The sequence below is a fragment of the Narcine bancroftii genome, chromosome 7 (genome assembly GCF_036971445.1).
Source record: "Narcine bancroftii isolate sNarBan1 chromosome 7, sNarBan1.hap1, whole genome shotgun sequence".
In the NCBI taxonomy this organism is placed as follows: domain Eukaryota; kingdom Metazoa; phylum Chordata; class Chondrichthyes; order Torpediniformes; family Narcinidae; genus Narcine; species Narcine bancroftii.
Window position 1 is genome coordinate 164,746,681 of NC_091475.1, and position 23,072 is coordinate 164,769,752.

At 40.3% G+C, this 23,072-nt stretch overlaps 1 protein-coding gene across 4 annotated transcripts in view; it reads left to right on the plus strand.

Moving 5' to 3' along the window:
• The window catches only part of LOC138739315 (PC3-like endoprotease variant B), an 827,554-nt gene extending 813,859 nt beyond the window's left edge, over positions 1-13,695 (plus strand). For all 4 annotated transcript variants that reach the window (XM_069891108.1, XM_069891107.1, XM_069891109.1 and 1 more), the window contains 2 exons: positions 3,326-3,457; positions 13,540-13,695. In XM_069891108.1, coding sequence (XP_069747209.1) covers positions 3,326-3,457; positions 13,540-13,605 — 198 coding nt within the window. In that variant the 3' untranslated portion in view covers positions 13,606-13,695. The remainder of the gene's footprint in view (positions 1-3,325; positions 3,458-13,539) is intronic.
• Positions 13,696-23,072: the final 9,377 nt, after the last annotated feature.

Below are 23,072 nucleotides of genomic sequence, written 5' to 3' on the forward strand. Positions count from 1 at the left end.
CCCCTAATCTGTTCCTCCTGCTCGCAACAATGAACATCTTCCCAATTTCAAATGAATAACAGTGCTACAAACACCAGACTTCAAAGAACAAACAGTGCACAAAAATAAGCCCAGTCACAGTTCCGTATGGATTTTACAAAATGCCGAACTGCAGCCAACTGAGGGCTGGCTTACCAGCGTCGGCAGGACTTGGGTGTTACCGTCTGCCAGCTTCAAAATGGAAACTATCAACCAAGTCACAGTTTCTCAAGGCGGCAGAGCAACAGTTCGCCTTAAAGCACTCCTCCCAACCTCGGACGATCCTAATGCCTTGAGGCTTCACACCTTCAGGTCCACTGAATCGGTGTGGATGGAAGTCAGAAACCGGAAGGGAGCTATCGCTGTGCTGGGAGTAGTCTACAGGCCTCCAAATAGCCCTTGAGATACCAAGGAGCAGTTAAGCAGGCAACTTTTGGAATGGTGCAGGAAATACAGGGTTGTAGTTATGGATGATTTCAACTTCCTTAATAATGACTGGCACCTATTGACTGCAAGAGGGATTTGATTTGTACAACAAGAATTCCTGTCACAGTATGTAGGCCGGTCAACTAGAGGAGAGGCCATATTGGATTTGGTTCTGGGGAATGAACCTGGTCAGGTGGAGGACCTCTCAGTGGGGGAGCATTTTGGTGAGAGTGACCACAACTCCCTTAGCTTCAACATAGCTATGGAAAAGGGATTAAAAAAAAACAGTCAAACTGGGTCAGTGCTTAACTGGGGAAGGGATAATTATGAAGGGATGAGGCAGGAACTAGCAAGAATAATTTGGAAGTGGATGTTTAAGGGTGAAACCACAGAAGTAGTGTATAGGAAGTTTAGGGACCATGATAAACACTGGGATCACAGCAGACTTCAAGAAAATGTACACTGATATACAACATGGACTGACACGGAGGTAAAAAAAAAAATGCAGAGAAGTTATGCACGTTGGAAAAATGAATAAAGAAAGGTAATAACACATATGCAGCGGGAACAGAGATGCTCGAAGGTTCACCTGCAAAGGTGCAAGACAAGCTGTTTAAAGAGAATATGAAATTAGCTATCTTATAAGTAGAAGCACTGGCTATAAAAGAATGTTATGCTAAATCTTTAAAAACCACTGGAGCATTAGCTCTTAATATATAATGAAATCACAATATCTGTTTCTAGTTTAGAAGGTGCAGAGCTGATCTTCCAGAACATAACCAGGGATGAACAGTCAGTTGCATGGAGAAACTTGAATTACTGTCATTAGAATAGTGAAGGTTAGGAGAAAATTTTAAAAGTGCCATTTATAAGTGAGAGTAGTTTTGTTAATGTAATTAAGTTGTTTCCACTGGCGGGAGGATCTATCGGAAAACGCAATTTAGAATACTTTGGTAAAGAAATCAGTGAAAAAGCCTGATAAATTGTAGTAATCTTTACTCTTTTTTCTGAAATTTTAAAACAAGAAATACAATAAAATCCCTGATGCCCAGCACCTATGGGGATTGGTAGATGCCAGATAAATGAATTTTCCAGGTGCTTGGCATGCCAATTTTAAACTTCCATATTTTTTTCCTATTTATTTTCTGCAATATCTTTGCCGGATGCTTGAGGCTGCCGATGGCTTGAATCCCAGATAATGGGTTTTACTGTACTTGTATGCAGTTGTGGCTATTCATTGAGCCCTTGTGGAAGCATGGAATCAAGTTCACCTCCAACAAGCTTTTGCACCAAATTCCCTCCTCCTTCTGTCAGGCTGCATCCTACATGTTGATGATGTATCTACCTAACTTTTTTAAAAATTCTATTTATTCGTTCAAAAAACAAATAATATATGACATTTACAGCAATTAAACATGAACATGAACATTTTTTATATATATAAAAAAAGAAAAGAAGAAAGAGAGAAACCCCCCCACCCCTTCAGCTAACTCTCCTAAGGAGAGCCATAAAAAAAATGATATTAAAAAAAGTTTAATATACATATTAAAATCTTAATCAATGTAAATTGAAATGTAAATATTCTGAATATAACAGCCACTTATTAATAAAATGTTTCGCATGATAAGTATCTACCTTACTTGAAGCTAACCTGAAATGTCAGTTGCAAGGAGGCATTTGTGATTATGATAATTAATAGTGCTTCCCCCACTCCTCCTCCTCCTCTCCCCACACCCCTATAAGTCCTGTGCTCAGTGTGATGGTACTCAGGGGAGGGTGAAATGGGGCCTCTCCTGACACACTGAAAGTGGTACATTGCATCCAAACACATAAATATTGATCCAGCAACACAGGTGGTTGTAATCTGATCTCTGGGAATGTAGTCATCGCAACAAAATATTGTTTCTGAGCTTCCCCACCGATTTCTTTCGCACAATGCTTTTAGGCTCTCTTCCCAGGAGGAGGAGGATGAAGGCCTCCACCAGCCTGATGAGGTGATGAGTTCAGAAGGCCCCACCATCCCTATCTCGGGAAGGTCACCTCCCTCCAGTTTTTCACTCTTTGTTAAAGGAATGAAAGACATTGATTAAATAAAGCATTTGATTGCACAACCTTGGATAATAGATTGGGTGGACTACCAATGATACTGTGAGAGAGTGCTGTCAGAGACGGTGGAGTATGTGGGATGGAGGGATGGGTCAAACTGAGTAACAATTAGTGTGATGAATAATTGATGTGAGTGTGAATGAGCTGTGTGACTATCTTACTATGCAGGTGTGTGTGTAGATGCAAGGGAGCAGTATTGTTAATAATGTACAACTCATCTTGATATCTCTGGGAAGATAGTGGAGCTTCTTGCAGCAGTGCTTCACAATGTAAAAGCACCCACTCTTGTATAAGATCACTCAAGCACTTCCTGCCAGGCTGTGTCCATTGGGAACTATGCAGGTCCCATCATAGCACTTCATTCTGGGTGCAAATGACCATAATGCCATTTAAAACAGAACTTTGTCCTATTTTTTTAATTCTTTACAGCAACCTGTTGAGATATTAGTGCAATGCACTGCCATACCTTAGCCCTCCAAAAATAGGTATGTTGGAATTTCTAGGATCATCTCTGGACCAGGATCTAGTCATGTTGTTCAGTTGTGTGCCCTCTCTGTTCAACCTTGGTTCAGTCCTGCTCTGTAGAGCAAGAGAGCGTTGGTTCCACATTTGATTTAGAATGATCAGAGCGACACAAATCAATGGAAGTGAAAAAAACCGCCCTTAAATGAGATGTGTATAATTCAATCCATGTTCACTTTACATTAAATGCTGTACTATATTAAAAAAAAAACAATTTATTCAATGTTTTTCATTGTGTTTTCTTCTCTAACAGTTGCCTGGTGATGCAAGAAGTACATCTGGTCCAAGCTCTAATTTGGGAAAACTTCCACTAAAATTCTGGCACTCTCTAAGCCGTGAAGAGAAAACCAAATTTCAATCAAAGAGATCTTGGCTTGGTGCATGGGTGAGTTTCTATACCTTCTTTTATGTTTCTTTTCCTGTCCACACTAAAGATATTTCAAAAGAAAACCATGGTCTGTTAAACATTTCAAGCATTTCCATTGCATTCACATAACTCCCTCCTCCCAAATTGCTTTCACCTCTAATGGGAAGTTAGATACGTTTACATACTTACACCATTGATTTTATAGGAAAAATATCAATGATATATCTAGTTATGAGAAGTCAATTCGTAAAAAAAATCATCCACTTAGGAGATATGAAGAGAACCTAGAAACAGAAGGGACTGTACGATAGGCCTGCAAATAATCAATGGGATCTGTAGGAGTGGATTCAACCTGAGGACTCTGTGGGAAGGTAAAGAGGACAATGTAGGTGCCCTGGAATATGAGTCATCATTAAGTACAGGTGAGGATTGGGAAGGCAAATATTGTGCCTATATTCAAGAAGGACTGAGGGGAAAGCCTGGGAACGACAGGCCAGTGAGCCAAACGTCTGTGGTAGGTAAGTTCTGAGGGAGAAGAGATACATGCACACGGATGGATGAACAAGGTATTATTAGGGATAGTAGGGTTTTGTAAGTGGGAGGTCATATCTCACAGTTCTGAGTTTATTGAAGATATCTCCAAATGTTTTGACAAGGGCAGAGCTGTAGACATTGAAAATGGATTTCAGCAGGGCATTTGATAAGGTTCCATACAGCAGTGTTCTGTGGAAGCTACCACGTTAAGGATGAGATCAGAGCAAATAGGTGAGAGATGATGTAAGATCTAAGGAGCAAAATGTCAAATGAATTCTATTAAGTTCTATTCAAAGTTGTCCCAACTAATTCGATTTGCCCAGTCTATGTGCAGGTTAAAGTCCCCCATGATAACTGCAGTTCCAACTTTGCATGCTCCAATATTTCTTGGTTTATTGGGTTTCCCACTGTCATGTTATTATTAGGTGGCCAATAGACACTTCTATCAGTGATTTTTTTCCTTTACTATTCCTAATCTCTACCCAAATGGATTCAATATTTTGCTCCTTAGATCATTCATCATCTCTCATTATTGCCCTGATCTCATCTTAAACTAAGAGAGCTACCCCACCTCCCTTAACTTCCTTCCGTATTACCTGATATCCTTGGATATTCTCCAAATCCACTCCACTCTGATTGTGGAAGGTTGTCTCTTGGACTGGAGGCCTGTGACTAATTGTGTGTCTTAGGCCCGTGACTAATTGTGTGTCACAGGGTTCAGTGTTAGGCCCATCTCTCTATCAATGATTTAGATGAAAAAGTACATGGCATGATTAGCAAGTTTACAGATGACGCTAAAGGATCTGGTATTGTTGATAGTGAAGATGGTTCTCAAAAATTGCAGCAGGATCTTAATCAGTTGGGCAAATGAATGGTTGTTTGAATGTAATGTGAGGTGTTGCACTTTGGGAAGTCGAACTTGGGTCAGTCGAACACAGTAAATGGCAAGGATGTGGGATCTTGGAGTACAAGTACATAGTACCTTCAATGGTATCACAGGGTGGTCAAAAGGCTTCTGGGACATTCACCTTCATCAGTCAGAATTTTGACGATAGAAATTGCGAAGTCATGCTGCAGATTTATAAGATGTTGGTGAGGTCTCATATGGAGTATTGTGTTCATTTTTGGTCATTGTGCTACAGGAAAGATGTTTTCAAGCTGGAGACAGTGAAAAGAATATTGTCAAGGATGTTGCCAGGACTGGGGGCCTTAGCCTTTGGGAGAGGTTGAGCAGCTAAGGCTTTATTGCTTGAATCACAAGAAAATAAGGATGATCACATTGAGGTATACAAAAACATGAGAGGAATGGATTGGGTGAATATACAGTCTTTTGCCCAGAGTAGGGGAATTTCTAACGCGAGGCCATGGGTTTAACATGAGGGTGGATAGATTTAATAGGAACCTGAGGGGTAACATTTTTTTACGGGGTGAATGTATGGAACAGGCTGCTGGAGGAGATGGTTGCAGCTGGCCCTATTGCATCATTTAAGAAAACCTTGGATGGATGCATGGATAGGATAGGGAAATGGATGATATGGGAAAAATGCAAGCAGGTGAGATTAGTGTGGAAGGGACATTTTGGTCAGCGTGAGAAAGTTGGTGCGAAGGGCCTGTTTCTACATTGTATGTCTGTAGGGAAATGGCAAGTGGCTAGAAGAATTATTCTTTTTTTCCAGCATTCTTTTTATAACGTCATGTAATAATACAGAACATTCAATATTACATGAAATTTCCTTTAGTTTGCTATAAGACAGATAAAGAGTATTGCCTGGCACCCCTTCCAATAATAGAAAGATGAGCAAAAGAGAGTCCCTCAGAGTCACTGAGTGTCTGTGGGTTCACCTCTACAGCCGCTCAGACACCAGTTCTATCCATTGGCAACCCAAGCTCCACATCCAAACCTCTGATAGGAATCAGAAAGCCTTCATTGCCCAAGGCCCTTCGGGAGCTTTTCTTGTGCTCCTGGTTTTGATATTTGGTTCCCATGAGCCAGTCTCCAGGAGTCCAGAGCCTGTGTGTGTCTTTTGACCACATTGCCAACAGCCTGTGTGAGTCCCTCAGCCAATGAGCCCCTCGCTGGTCCACTTCCATGGTCACCATTCTGTAGGGTTGTCTCCTACGCTTCTCCTTCTCAATGAGGGATTATTTCTCCCTCGTCTGCAACTCCTCAAGGCCACTGCCAGCGCAGGTATTGCCATCTTGGGTACAAACCTTACGGTTGCAGGATTTTAAATAAAAACACCATCAACTCATTTAACAGGCCGTTTAAAGCCTGTACGAAGCCATTGGATTAGGTACAGGTGGTTGGACCCTGCTGAGGTTAGTATTAATGAGAGATTTTAACTTTTCTTGTATTGATTGGGTCACGCATAGGGTTTGGCCAGGGTGGAATTTGTTAAATGTGTCCAAGAGAGCTTCATCAATCATTATCTTGAGGGCCCTACCAGAGATGGTGCAACACTAGACCTTCTCTTAGAAAATAAGATAATGCAAGTGTCTTAAGTATCTTTAGGAAGTACTTTGGGATCAATGATCATAATCTTACAAGTTTTGGTGAAAGGTAGGACTGTTTAAATATAAATATATAAAATGGAAGAGGGTGGCCAGAGTTAACATAGGGCCCTTGGAAGATGAGAAAGAAAAACTGGTAGCAAAAAAATGAGGAAATGGCCGAGGCATTAAACAAATATTTTGTGTCAGTCTTCATGGTGGAAGACACGTCCAACATGCCCAAGTGTGGAGTTAAGGATGCGAATGTTGGGGAGGGCCTTGATAAAATAGTTGTTACAAAGGAAGTAGTGATGGAGAAACTAATGGGACTAAAGCCAGACAAATCACCTGGTCCTGATGATATGCATCCAAGGGTTCTGAAGGAAATGGCAGAAGTGATGCATTGGTGGTCATATACCGAAATTCCTTGGATTCTGGGCAGGTTCCGGCAGACTGGAAGACAGCAAATGTCACGCCACTTTTTAAGAAGGGATGTAGGCAGAAGACTGGAAATCATCGGCCAATTAGCTTGACGTCTGTAGTTGGAAAAATTAACTCCTCCTTGTTCCCAAACACGCAGGAGCCAGGTCGCCAGAGTTTCTCTCGTCTTTTGCCTAAATCAATCTCCAATGGCAGCCAGCTCTTTTATAGAGAAGTCACGTATTATTAACTGCTCCTGACCCCTATTCCCACAGCCCACAGGGCCCTCTACCCAGTGGACGGAAGTAGGCCGAGACCATCCCGTAGAGGGGTGGGGCCATAGAGCATAAGCAGGGGTTCGGGTACCTTCCCCGGAGTCCGTTTGGGAGGCAGGGGCATCTATCCCTTCAATCTCTACCATTACATCATACTTCTTTCCGTCTCCGTCTGTTTGGAAAGTCCGCTGCCTTATAGGGCGGACATGAACACCGGGTGGAGAGGGGAGTACGTCAGGCACATGCCAAGGGGTATCTGCATTACTACCATTGTCATCATATGAGATATTCCCGTCCCAATCATCAATTACATCAGGATCATCGCCATTCCTTATCATGGCACGAATGCAATGTGGATCGAGTTCTACTCCTTGCTTTTCCTTATCTGCACAGAGCTGGTGCCGGAGTTTAATATTACGGCAGTTCATTTGGACATGCTTATCATCCCATTCTTTGGCTTGGTCCTGACTAGTGCGAACAATCTCGCTCATCATGGAACAGCGTTGTCGCATGGCTTCTATCTCCTCCTCTAGTTGCTCTCTCTCGTGCTGGGATTCTACTTCTTGCTAATTCTGCTTCACGCTGAATGGAGCGGTGTAAGGCTGTGGCGAGCAGCCAAAAACTGTCTGTCAACGTCCCTTTTTTATTCAGGAAATTTACTTTCTCGAAGGAGAAGGGCAACTCGCTCTCCCAGAGGCACACTTGATGGATCTAACCTCTCATCCCAACTAATGGGTGGTCCCCACAAAGTCAGGGTATTGGCCAACATGCCAAACCCATCATCTTTGGAAGTCCATCCTGGAATCAAGAACTGCTCAGGGCTCACCTCTTTCTTTCGGCGACACATCTCAAGACCAATCCTGCTGACTACACCAGTTGTCCTGGGTAAATTTGTACCTCTCACTTTTTTCGTTTTAGATTGGTCACAATGTTTGAGCTACTGAAATAAAACAGGCACACACACACCGAGAGCACTTCGGTTTATACAAGTCTTTATTACTAAATCTAAAGCTGAATTCAAACTACAATATGCAAGCCCTTCACAATTATACTTATCAACGCCTGGACTGGTCCCAACTACTGAAGTGAGACAGTAGGCTATCTGGGCACTGGTAGCAGCTTCTCCACCTCCCCCGACCGGGACATTGGTTGGAGTCTAGAAGTTCTTATTCTTGCTGAGAGATGTTGCCACCTCTCGGAGAGTTTCAAACTTCAGCAGTGGGACCATGGCTTATATTACCCGAAAATTGTTTACTCATAGCTTATCTCTTTGAATAAATTATTTAATTATCTTCAAGGTCTTCTGACAGTCTGCGACCAACAAAAGACAACTGCATCTCTGGGCCTCATGGTGGAAATTAGATTATGTCATCTGATTCACATGTATAAGCTGGTCTAAATCCTCCATTACAACCATGTACAAAGTTCTACAGAGGAGATGCTGCTGACCTTGGAGTGGATCAAAGTGGACATTTTAGGATCCCCTTATTGACCATCTACGGAACTTGTGTGAAGCTAGAGAAAATTACAGGTGCCTGCAGAGATGGTCTTTGGACTCAGGCAAAGGGCTCTCCCCACCATTGAGAATATCTACACGGAACGCTGCCGTTGGAGAGCAGCAACAATCATAAAGGATCTACACCACCCTGAACATACTCTGTTCTCACTGCTACCATCAGGAAAGAGGTATAGGTGCCACAAAACTCACACCACCAGGTTCAGGAACAGCTGCTACCCCTCCACCACCAAACTCCACAACATCAAACTCAATCAGGACTCATTTCAGTCTTCTTACTTTTGAACTTTTTTTTCCTTTCTGGATTGCAGAGTCAGTGTGTTTACATTTCTTAATTGTACATTGTGTACAGTTTTTTTCTTGCACTACTAATCAGTGGTAATGCTGCCTTGCCAGCTGGAAAAAAAATCTTGGGGTTGTAATGTCATGTATGTATTCAGACAATAGATCTGAAATCTGTACCTGGAAGCTGAAGTGGTGGCTAATGTAGTGCTATTACTTATAAAGGGCAGCAAGTACAAGGCGGGAGATTACAGTGTGGTGATGTCAGTGTGATGACGTTTTAGCAGTAAAGTACCTGGAGGGGTTTCTGAAGGAAAGGATCAACCAGCACTTTTATAAGCAGGGACTGATTAGAGGTATTCAGCATGGTGTTCTGTGTGAGAGATTGCATCTCACAGATCTGTCAGAGCCTTTTGAAGTGGTGACAAAGAGGACAGATGAGGTCAGGGTGGTGGATATTGTATATATGGACTTTAGTGAAACTTTTGACAAGGTCCTGAATATTAGGTTAGTCTGAAACGTTAAATCACATGGGACCAAGGTGAGCTGGCCAATTGGATTCTAAACTGGCTTAGTAGAAAGAGACATCATGGAGCAGTAGAGGGTTTCTTTTCCAATTGGATACCTTTGACCAGCAGTGCACCACAGGAGTGGGTGCTGGATGGGGGGGAGGGGGTCACCATTATATGTTATCTGTATCAACAATTTGGATGGCAATGTAATTAAATCTACAGATGGTACCAAAATTGGTGGTGTAGTTGGCAGTGGGAAAAGATATTGAAATTTACACCGAATCTCGGTCAGTTGAGAAGTTGAGCTTTGGTGTGGCAAATGGTATTGAACTCTGACAAGTGTGAGGTGCTACATTTTGGTAAGTCAAAATAGGGCAGGATTTATGCAGATCACAGAGACTGGGGATACAATTCCAGAGTTCGATGAAAGGGTGGTGAAAAAGTCATGTTGGGACCTCATGGTACAGCTGTATTAGGCATTGGTGAAATGCAGTCCTGGTTGTCCAGTTAGAGAAAGGATATAAGTAAGGGTTAGTGCATCTGCTTTGAACAGAGATAAGTAGGAATTTCTTCAGCCAGAGGGTAGTAAATTTGTGGAATTTATTGCCACAGGTGGTTGTGAAGGCCAGGTTATTTGTGTATTTAAGACAGAGATTGATATGTTCTTCATTCGCCAGAACATCAAAGTTTATGGGGAGAAGGCCGGCCAATGGGGCTGAGTGAGGAAATTAATCAGCTCATGAGGAAATGGGGATGCAGATTCGATGGTTGAATAGTTTATTTCTGCTCCTGTGTCTTATGGTCTTGTAAGCTGGAGGAGATGCAGTGGCAATATGTTGCCAGGACTGGAGCGCTTGAGTTATAGGGAGAAGTTGGATAGGCCGGATTTCCCTAGAGCAGAGAGAGCTGAGGGCTGACCTTATAGAAACTGGTGCAGAATGGGTGTTGAGGCTGGTTTTGGTTACCCTGATCAAATTGAATGATAGGGTAGGCTAGAGGGGCATGGAGGAACATCCTGCTCCTGTTTTCTTGTGTTCTGATGATCGGCTTGAATTACGTTGATTATACACTGTTCAATTGAACTCAAAGGGTGAGATACTGGGGATTTCATTTTTAAAAAATCATAGAATAAACATATTGATATGTCGATGTTTTGGCTTCATTAACTTTTCATTTTAAACTGATTGTTATATTTCTATTAAAAAAATGTAAATATTCTGAGAAATTTTCTAATGTGAAAAAACTAAAGAGTGAACTAATTGATAAGGAGATGTGAATTGTGATTACCCTTCTGTTTGCAAAGAAATGGAGTGTTTCAATTTGCTACTAATGAATTCCAACTAGAACTTGATATAATACTCTATGAGACTCTTAGACACATGGAAAATTAGAGCATTATGAGTGTCAGGTAGGGAAGGATTAGATTGTTGTGGTGTAGGTTTACTTAGGTCTGTATTGTGTTATAATGTTCTTTGCTTCATATCCTATGATATGTGCATGCTGGGGTGAGGCAGGGAGGAGGTAGGCACCATACTTCCCCTGCTCTACTGGGGTTTAAAGCTACTGTTGGGACTTGAATATTACATCCAAAAGCACGTGATAGCTACTCTTTGAAAAAGGTGAGCAATCAAATTCAAGGCTGTTTTCATGCCACCTGCATTCATTTACAGGATGGGTTACTGCACTGCAAATAAAAACCATAGATAATCCTGGTCGAAATTATTCACTTTAGGCATCCATGTTCCCATGCCAGCCATTTTAACCACTTCCAATATTGGCTCACTTTTATTTCAGAAAATTAGAGTTCAGTTTTATTTCACAGAATGGTTTAACTTGTGTGATGCTACTTTCTTTGAATAATGAATTACTATGGTTTCTGATTTAGAGATTTTAAAAAATGTAAAAAGTAATAGGCATTGCAAAAATAATCCAGTAATATTTAATGCAAGAGAAGGTAGCAATTTATTTCTAAAGTTATTGTGATAAAAGTGATTATTTTTACTTGTGGAAATTAGTCTCTGAAGTTAACATGATAAAAGTGAAAAATGGAAGTCTGCAGATGCTGTGATTATAGTAAAAAAACAAAAATTCTGATGAACTCAGCAGGTCCCACAGCATCCACAGGAGGTAAAGATATATAACCAAAGTTTTGGGCCTGAACCCTTCTTCAAAGTATAAGCAAACAGCAGGCAGGCTCTACTCATAAGAGTAGAGGTGCATAAAAAAACTTGGGGTGGGGGGGGGGAGGAAAGGGCAAGGGGAGGAACACAGGCCAACAGACAAAAGGTGATCATTGGACATGGACAGAAGAGGAAAGGTAAGAATTGATTGGGGGAGGGGGTGGCTTTGTGAACGCGGAGCTGGAGGACAGGAGACAGAGGAATAGGGAGTAAGAGAGAGACAGAGCTAGAGAAAAGGAGAAGTAGGGATAAAGAAATTGGAGAGACATGGTTGAGGGGGGAGTTGGGGGTTGGAACTAACAGAAACCAGAGAAGTTGACATTAATGCCATTTTGTTGGAGGGAATATGAGGTGTTTCCTCTAATTTGACGTGGTCTCATTCTGGCAGTGCATGAGACCATGGACAGACATGTCAGCATGGGAATGGATTGCTACTGGGAGATCTCCACTATTGCAGCAGACAAAGCGAAGGTGCTGAAAGAAGCGATCTTCCAGTCTGTGTCCAGTCTCTCTGATGTAGAGGAGGCCACAACAATAGATGACCCATGCAGATTCACAAGTGAAGTATTGCTTCACTTGGAAGGACTTGTTTGGGTCCCAAATGGTGTTGAGGGAGGAAGTGAAGATACAAGTGTAGCACTTCCTGCGGTCACAGGGGTAGATGCCAAGGGGCAATTGATGGGAAGGGATGAGTGGACAAGGGAGTCATGGAGGGAGCAGACCCTGTGGAAGGTGGAGAGTGGAAGATGTATCTGGAGGTGGGATCACAGAGCCAGTGACAGAAATGGTGGATGTGGAGGCTAATGGTGTGGTAGGTTAGGATAAGGGGAATCCTGTTCTTTTTTTCACATTGGGGCACCAAATGAAGACGCCAGTGTGGGTTATGGAGAATATGCGAGTCAGGGCCCAGTTGATGGTGGTAGAACGGAAGCCACATTTTTTGAAGAAGGAGAACATCTCATATGATCTAGCCTGGGAGTAGATGCGACAGAGGCAGAGGGATGGCAAGAAAGGAATTGAATCTTTACAGGTTCAAGGTGTGAATAGGTGTAATTGAGGTACCTGTGGTAGTTGAGGTAGCTGTTGTAGAGTTTGTAGAAGATATATGTCAAGAGTTTGAATCAATCAGAATTTATGGTCACGAACAAGTCACAAAATTTGTTGTTATATGGCAGCAACACAGTGGAAACATTCATATAAACTTTACAAAAATAAATTTTAAAAAGTGCATGAAAAATCAAAGGAAGACAGTGTCTTTGGTTCATTCGACATTGAGATGGAGACAAAGGGACCAAGAAAGTGGAGAGTATTCCTGGAGATGGACCAAGTGAATTCGAGATCAGGGTAGAAGTTTGCAGCAAAATGGATGAAGTCAACGAGGTCATCATGGATGTATGAGCCAGCACCAAAGTAGTCGCTAATGAAGTGGAGGAAGAGTAGAGGAGCCTTGCCTGTGATGGCTTATAGCCAACAAAAAGGCAGGCATAGCTAGGGCCTATCTGGGTACCCATGGCTACACTTTTGACTTGGACAAAGGTGGGATGAGTCAAAGGAGAAGTTATTGAGAATTAAAACAAGTTCTGCCAGCCAGAGGTGGGTGGTGATGGTTGGATCTAATGTCGATGAAGAGACAAATGGCTTTGAGTCCTTAGTTATGAGGGATGGGGGTGTATAGCAATTGGATTTCTATGGTGAAGATGAGGCAGTCAAGTTCAGGGAACTGGAAGTTTTTGAAGTGACGAGGGCATGTGAAGTATCATACATGTAGGAGGGTGGTGAATGTTTATATTTCAGTAGCTGAATTTTAGAGTATTGTTGGATTCCAGTCTTTGAAGTAGAACTGAAATATATTTTCCATATTTATTAATTGTAATGAACTTTCATGCCACAGCCAAAAGGTCTTGATGAAGCTCTGCCTGAATCTGAAAGAAGCAATATACTGGCTGCAGAAAAGTAGAGCAAGATTCCAATATCTTCATTGAAAGTTTTCTCGAGTAAGAGCAAAATGTAAAGATGGAAAATCCAATGAAGACATGGAAGAAAATAATGACTCCCAGTAATAGTTCTTTAAGTTGATACTCTTTGGGGCATTTCTCTTTGAAAAATTGCAAAATCACTTTTCATTACAGGGTTGGGGGGGGGTGGTAAAAATTTGCCATTTGTTTTGCTAAACTAATTTTGTTAATCACATTATATTCAGCTGCATGCAAATCAATTGAACAGAATATCAAGAAGACTGTATATTTTTAAAAAAACTGCAGGAGGTATTCAACAGGTCAAGAAATGTCTGTAAAGGCAAATTGATGATCACTTTCCCTTCACAGTCCCGCTGAGTTTCTCCAGGAGCTTGTTATTTGCTCCAGATTCCAGCAGTCGCAGACTCTTGTCTCTTATGGACTGCACATTGGCAGGATGGGGATAATGAGTAGACAGCTTTACACTGGTGTTAAAGGAAAATTCTTGCTCCACAGTTCCTGTGGAAAATTATAATAAGTAATGATGAAAATATTTCATGCACAAATCACTAATCTTTGAACCCATTTTTAAACAAAAATAATTCATGAACTTAACATGCAATATTCATCCAATGGAGTCTGGTTACCCCTTAGTATAAGACTCAGTAATGGTGCTTTCATTTTTGATGGTCTAAAAATGTGAACAAATGTAGAAATGAGATATTGTTATCAACAAAGTTAAATGAGAAAATCGAAGCTCTGGAAATGACTCTGTCGAGGAGTGTCTAATTCGCTTATGTGAAATATTATAGATTTGAATGATGTTGAGTTCTGCTTATCACATTCCTATATAATTGCAAAAATGGACATTATTAATGTTTACTCATCATCTCCAAAGATCCCAATGATTTCCATTGGAGAATCCCTGAATATTCTAGAAAAATTTGGCCAGGAAGGCATTGTGAAATAGGGAATCATATCAAAGTGTTTACAAAGTGATTTGCACACTCATACTTTCAATTGAAGATATAACTTTCCAGTCTATAAGTATCAAAATAGCAATATTTCTTGTCTGGGTTTGCAAATTTAAGCAGAGATAGTCCCATTTATTTTCAGAGTTGAACAATCTGTTTATAGCACCACTAAATCTGATGATAATGCTAATGGCTAATGTAACCTATGAAATGAGGTTCTACTCCTGAACCTGGCAGCCAGAACAACTACTTCAGCTGGCTACCCCTGGTGAGAGTAATCTTGCTCCACCTGCCACATTACATAGGAGCCTGGGTTATTTATTCCACTCTTATTTATGGAGGTAACTAAAGGAGAAAGTAATGAGGTGTCTTCAATTTAAGACAAAGCACAAAGAAGAAGATAGTCATTCTGTCACCAATCACTGGTGCTTAGCTCATAATATAGTAGTGGGTGCACATTGTATTTCAGATCCTAAATTCAGTTCCAAGGAAGTCCGTAGAATTGAATATTAGAAGCAGAATACAAAATATCACCATCACCATATTGCATATTTAATGCAAGCAACCAAGGATAAATTCCGAACTAACAAAATACTGTAATTGAATTCAACTGCACAGATTGATAATACATGAGTTTAAATTAATCTGAAGAAAAAAGCCATGATTATCTCACGATGAGAACTAGAAATATTATTTTTAGAACAGAAGAAAAAAGCTGCATGAATTTATAAAATTTGACCATCTTCTTAAAACAAAATTTGGAATCTCATCTAGGATTGAGAACCACCAGCATCATCTGACTAGACAGGGATTTCTGAGTTAGAAAAAGGGGGAAGATGTGGCAACTAATTCTGGGAGGAAATATAACAGGTGGTCAGTCAATAGTTGAGACCACCAAAGTGACACCGACTGCCAGAGTTCTGACTTCCTTTGGTGTCTGATGATGTGCCACGCCATGACAGAAAGGCATGCAAAGCTTTCCTTGGGCAGAAATTAGACCAAAAGGCATTTTTGTGCTATATAACTTGCTGGTCTGAAAACAAACTAACATTATTTTAAAGATTGTGGTTTGTAAGTGGAATATTTATAATTCTACTCACAAGTAATATTGCTGTTGAATTCCAAAACAATCATATTATTATCACAGAAACCTTTGATTTATATATAAAATTGAAAGCATACAGCTATCATCCAGACAGAATACAAAAGAAAAAAGTCAATTGAGTCTTAAAATAGAGAAAAATAGATAATGTATAGAAGCATCCTCACTTTGATTCATTATGCAGCAAGAACAACACAAAGATTTCTTCATAATACAATAATTGATATTTCAGCAATCCTCTTGGAAATGATAACTGTTATTGGTATAAGAGAGAATCAAATTCTGAACTTAAATCATTTTAAAAATTCTTAGGGAAGGTTAGTTCTCATCAGATGCTTTCCCTGAGTTACTCTAAAACACTTGTATGATTTTTTTTTCCTCCTTAACATTAACCTGATTATTTTATAACCATATAACAATTATAGTATGGAAACAGGCAATCTCGGCCCCTCTAGTCTGTACCGATTTAAGTGATCTCCTCTAGTCCCACTTACCTGCTCCCTCCCCACAACCCTCCAATCCTCTCACATCCACACACACATCCAACCTTTTCTTAAATGACAAAAATGATCTTGCTGCAACCACCTCTTCCAGAAGGTCAATTCACTCAGCCACCACTCTCTGAGTGAAGAAACTCCCTCTCATGTTACTTCTAAACTTTTGCCCGCTAACCCTTAACTTGTGACCCCTTGTTCCAATCTCTCCTACCCTCAAGGGGAAGAGCCTATTCACATCTACCCTTCATAATTTTAAATACCTCTATCAAATCCCCCTTCAACCTTCTATGCTCCAATGAATAAAGACCCAGTCTAATCAATCTTTCTTTGTTTTCTAGATACTGCAATCCAGGCAACATTTTAGTAAATTTTCTCTGCATTCTCTCTACCTTATTGATATCCTTCTTATAATTTGGGGACCAGAACTGCACACAGTATTCCAAATTCGGCCTCACCATCACTTCCCAGCTCCTATATTGTATGCTTTGATTTATAAAGGCCAGCATACCAAAAGCCTTTTTTACCACTCTATCGTTTAATTGCAGATCATTTTACAGTACTTTGCCACAATAATTTGGTCCACTTATCTTTAAATTTTGTTGGCTCTGCTCTTCAATTGCACACTTGAAAATTGAAAGAAGTGATGTTTCAAGAAAATTTCATACAGAATTGTGCAGCTTGTTTTACTCCAATCAAATACATTACTCATTAAGAGCAGATCATGACCATTAGATAAAAAGTTAGATGTATAAAGTTTGTGTAATGAAAAGTTTATACCTGCAACTCCCCACAATAAACTTTGACCTATGGTCACCCAATCAAAGGTGGCTCTAAGAAAGTGCTTCATCCTTGGATAATCCAGGAAACCTGTGGGAATATCAACCTCTATCAGTTCCATAGAGGCTACTGATTAGTTTAAAATGCAGAATTGGAAAAGTTATGTCGTTCACATTTTCTACATTGCCAAAGAGGCCCCTAGGAGGAAAATATATTACAAATATTGAAAGCAAAAATGAATATAAGCAACTGGTAAGTTTATGTGACTGCAAGAATATTGCTAAATTTATTTTCTATTTATTAATGTTTGTTTTTAGAACATATTTAATCTTACTTTATTAGCAAGAAGTGATAGGGGAACTAGTTGAAGATCACATCATTGATAACTTACTAATGTTTAAAACATTCAATCAATTTTAATGGAGTTCAGCGGAGGGGGGGGGGTGAAAATTTGACATTGACCTCAGTGACAATGCTTATTTCAAAATCAGTCATTTGCAGTGATTTATTCTGAAAACAGAATGAACTTCAAAAAATTGGAACCAACAGGTAGTCACATTCTGTAAAGGAGGAATTGTAGGCTTATGTGGATGGACAAGGTTGATGAGACCCACATTCCTCAATATAATTTGTATATCTTAGCCTCATGATGATTTTTTGAGTTCTGCTTAACAAGAATATTTGAATTAAGAAATGACAATTCAAGGTGTGTTTTAAAATAGTTATTGAATTTCATCATTATTTGGGGAACTTTCAGATTTGCATCTTTTGACTTTTTTTGGTTCCTTGGGTCATCTTTTCTTTCCAATAAAATCAATGTGAAAATACACACTGTGGTCTTTTACACAAAAATACATTTAATTAATTCTTAGAATTTAAAATACACTATGAAAATAAGTAAATCATTCGCTACAAAAACAGAATATAACAGATGCTTAGAAATGGACATTTAAACAGGAAATATATAACAGAGACCTTCTGTGGAGAGAAAAACAATCCACCAACCGATGTTGCTAAGCAGGTCTCGGCCCTTGACACTCAGAGAAAGGGATATGGCCCCAAAACATCACTCAGTGTGGAAACCAAGGAACAAGATAGAGATGTTTTCACTAAAGCCAAAACTCAACAAATCTCATCAAGCACATTGACCATGTGCTAAATAAGTCTCAACTTATCTGAGGGTCTCTGGAATGGTGGTGCTTAGCATTGTTTCCACAGCCACACACAGTGATAAGGATTTGGGATGCAAGCTAAAGATAACATGGCCTCTTTGGAAAAGAAGGAGGAGGAAGAGGAGAAGGTGGATAATGTTGGTGAAGCAGCACATATTACTGTACATTTATACAGTATGTACTGTATATTTCGGCAAACAAGTCAAGTGACGTATAAGTGGACCTCGTTTTTCAGCCTAATTTTAAGGGTTTTATGGTCTATCCGGCATATACGTCGATCTGCATTTTTCAGATTGTCTGGACCTCCCAGGAACAACACAATTTTTTTTAAACACCTCAATTCACAAGAAACAAAGCTATAAATTAGGTTTTAAAAAAAAACCTTGCCCTACCAGATAGCAATGGCAATGCCCCATGGAGCTGGAAAGGCAACATCATGATCCCAGTGGGGGCAGGAACCCCGGCCTACCAGGCAGGAAGAGCAAAGGTGACCCCCGGTAGTAGTGGTTATGGTGGCGCCCAGCAGTGGGGAGGTGCTTCCAGTATTGACCTATATGCCAAATTGACCTTAATCTATTTTTTTGGTGAATTTAAGGTCTCAAAACTATATCTGGCATATAAGTCGACCCCCCCAACTTTGAGAATTTTTTTAGGGTTTCATGACTTGATTTATATGCTAAAATATATGGTAATCCATCCATTTAATCTCTGGATAACAAACCTTCTTTAGCTCCCATTATTTCATCAACAAATGAGAATTTGAAACTGTCATGAATACAGTTTGGCGCCAGTCAATCATTTTACCATTCTACGAGCTAAATTGCCTCTTGCTAGTCACTGAACTAAGTTGATCCAGACCAAGATTGCTGATATCTAGCTCCTTGTACGTCATTTGAACGTCACTCATCAAGGTGAGGTTAAGTGTTCCATCAAACTCCTTATCTGTGTTTTGTTGATATTGGAAAGACTTCAGGAAATCAGAAATTGATCACTCACTGCAGAATACCCTGTTCTTGTAACTATATAATTTAAATATCCAATCCAGTTAAAATTCTGTTCATTAAGGATCTTCAGAATATTGCAGTGCGTGACACTGAGGACCGGAGAAGTCTGTTTCGTCAGGTTGCACTGGTACAATCGGATGATAAATAAACTTGAGTTTTAACTTGATACTGGGAATACTATATTGGTAATGCTATTGAGTGTCAAAGGGAGGCAGTTAAGCACTCTCTGGTGGAAGAAGACATTGATTATCACTTGTGGGGCTTGAGTGTTGCTCCCTGCCTACCAACAGAAGCTTGCATGTTGACGAGGCTGCTATAGTTGGCCCAGAATCCTCCATTACCTGAATGTTTAACTGCAGCTGAACACAATATAATTATCAGCAAATGTCTCCATTTCTGACATCATGATTACAAAACATTGACAAAAAAATTAAAGATGTCTAGGCACAGGGCACTCCCTGAGGAACTCTTGCAGCAATATGCAGGTACATAAATCATTATATAATCTGTCACTATATATTCATGTATACAATCCATAATGTATAATATAAGGATAGCAGACATGAAACATTTAATGTGACATGGTTAAACTGAAATAATATTTAGATATGATAATTATGATTTACAAAATGTGAGGTTAGAATCATAATTTATCAAGCCAGATACCAGCCATTGTCAAAATGTACAAAGTGTGTCTGAGATTCAACATATGACTTAATCTGTGAACATGCCCAATATTATCTTTAGCACATTTGATGTGTGCATGTGCAAGGTGGATGTTAGGAAGAAAGACATCCATAATGAGTAACATTTGTGAAAGTTAGATCAACCTGACTTCAAAAGAATAAATTTGGTACAGACAAAATAAATTTTCAATGTTTGTTCCAACTGTAAAACTGCATTTGCCCACAGGCATGTTTAAACTTTAAACATATTTAAACACCACCTCAGCATGTGCTACCTTCTTATTTTCTCACTTTCTTAGATATCTAGGAATAAGTATTGTTTACAACATGCACCAAAACACTTTTTTTTAAATGAGCATGTCAGTGAGAGTGTTATTTGATCACAGTTGCAGAGTATATTCATCTCTTCCCATAATATGAAGCCATATTGTTTACATAATTTGACAGACTGAGGTCCTTGATGCTTTTGAAGTACCTCAGGCAATTAGGGTCCAGAATGTCAGGTTCCACTGGGACCGGACAGGCCTGTTGATTGCTACCAACATTTTATCTGCGGCACTCTCACTGGGGACATGGGTATTTCTGCATAAATCCAAAAGCAAACAAAAAGGGAACCAGTTGATTCCATTTTCTATTGACACAGCATATTAGTTGTACAGTGCGAACACTTCCTGTTTACATCAATTTTGCTGCCTAAGTAGGTCAGTTTTCTGAGGGCAATGACTCCAGTGAATGGTAGGTGCATCGGATGCAGACCTATACTTTGGTCTCAATGCTGGAGGATATAGGAAAAGGAATAGATTTGTCCGTAACCAGTCAGTTAGCCTCCAGTTGACTGCACTTTTCGTCAGCCTATCTTTTGTTCATGGAACCCATAACTTTTATGCCAAACAAAATTGAATAAGCAAATGGTCAGTTGGCACTAACCACTAGGTTAACTACTACAATACATCATTGAATTAATTCCAATGATTTATCTTCAAATTGTACTGAAACCAACTCTTGGCTATTTCAGGAAAGCTCTCATTGACATTTTCCTAGAGGACGTGCAATTCTGTTGGATGTTCACCATATTCAGATTTATTGTCAGAGTAACATGCAGGACATTATATACAACCCTAAGAATCTTTATTTCCTGTAGATGAGACAGGATTACCTCATTGGCAGTGCAGAAAAAAATTACTTAACGTACACATGTAGACAAATAAAGAAATGTAAACAAACTGTGCAATACAGAGAAAATTTTAATTTAAAAAAATCAATAAATTGCACAAGTAAAAGTCCTTAAATGAGTCCCTGATTGAGTTTGTTGTTGAGGAGTCCGATGGTGGAGGGGGAGCAGCTATTCCTAAACCTAGTGGTGCAAGTCATGTGCCACCTCTACCTCCTTCCTGATTTTTAATTTAATTTGATTTTAATTTTTAATTTTAATTTTAGATATACACCCAATTTACCCACAATCCCTGGTACATTTCGAACAGTGAGAGGAAACCTGAGCCCCCAGAGAAAACCCACGCTGACGTGGGGAGAACATCCCAACTCCTAACAGACAGTGCAGGATTTGAACCACAGTTTCGATCGCTGGCACTGTAACAGTACTGCACTAATTGCTATGCCAACCATTCTGCTCCTGATGGTAGCAGCAAGAACAGAGCATGTGCTGGGTGGTGTAAATCCTTAATGATTGCTGCTGCTCTCTGACTGCAGCATTCCCTATAGATGTTCTCCATAGTGGGAAGGGATTTACCTATGATGTCCTGGGCTGTGTCCACTGCCTTTTGCAGGGGCATTGGTGTACTCATACCAGACTGTGATACAGCAAGTCAGCACACTTTCCACCACACCAGAAATTTGCCAGGGTTTGTGGTGTCATTACCAAACCTCCACAAACTCCTGAGGAAGTAGAGGTGCTGACGTACTTTCTTCACGATGCCATTTATATGTTGGGTCCAGGAAATATTCTTTGAGATAGTGACTCCCAAGAACTTAAATTTGCTCACCCTCTCCATCTCTGATACCCCCAATGATCATTCACCTCCATTTTTCCCTTCCTAAAGCCAACAATCAGCTCTTTGGTTTTGATGACATTGAGTATGAGGTTGTGGTTGGTGCACCATTGAACCAAGATTTTAATCTCTCTCCTGTATGTTGACTTATCACCCCTTTGTATGCAACCCACTACTATGGTATCATCAGCGAACTTCTAGTTGATATTGCTGTTGTACTGAGCCACACAGTCATAGGTGAAAAATGAGTAGGGCAGGGGCTAAGAATATAGTCCTGTAATGCTCTGGTACTGATGCAGACTGTGGAGGAGATATTCTTACCAATCCTCACTGATTGTGGTCCGGAGAAGAGAAAATCCATGATCCAATTACACAGTGGTGTTGAGTTTGAAGTCTTGGAGTTTGCTGATCAGTTTTGAAGGGATGATGGTGTTAAATGCCAAACAGTAATCAATAAATAGCATCTTGATTAGTGCATCTTTCCTGTCCATGTGTTCCAGGGCTTTGTGTAGAACCAATGAGATGGCATCCGCTGCAGATCTGTTGCTATGGTAGGCAAATTGGAAGGGATCCATGTTACCACTCAATCAGGATCCATAACCACATGTACCATATGCATATTTAGTTACTAAATGAGTCCGAATTCAGTATCAACCCTAAACGTCAACTCTCCCTTGCCTCCACAGATGCTGATTTCCTCCCACAGTTTGTTTTTCACCTCATTCAAAAACACTGACAGGTTTGAAGGCTGGTGTGTGTGTGTGTGTGTGTGTGTGTGTGTGTGTGTGTGTGTGTGTGTGTGTGGGGGGGGGGGGAGTGGTGAAGGAAATGGGAAGGTGGGTCTAGCCAGTTGTCAAGGATATTCTGTCTGCATGTTTGTTGTCTATCTACATTGCCCATTGGCACATTGAAGTTCTGCAACCTGGGCACCCGATAATCAATCATACCTGGGGCCACACTGAAAAGGCTGGGCAAAAGAAAAATCTGTCCCACTGCATCTGGATTTCCCATCCAATTGGCTCAATTAATGATGGTAACATTCACAACTAGATTTCAGCTCCACAGTTCATCATAGGTATACTTCACAATACAACTGAGGCAGAATGTGCTCACCTGCTCCAGCGGATGTGCTTAGTCCTTGGATTCAACGATGTTGCAGATGTCAGGAAGGAAGAGGCCATCCACATCTAGAAGACATGCCTGTAGGTTGACCTAGATGTGAGCAGCCACATGGATTCAATGCTATAAATT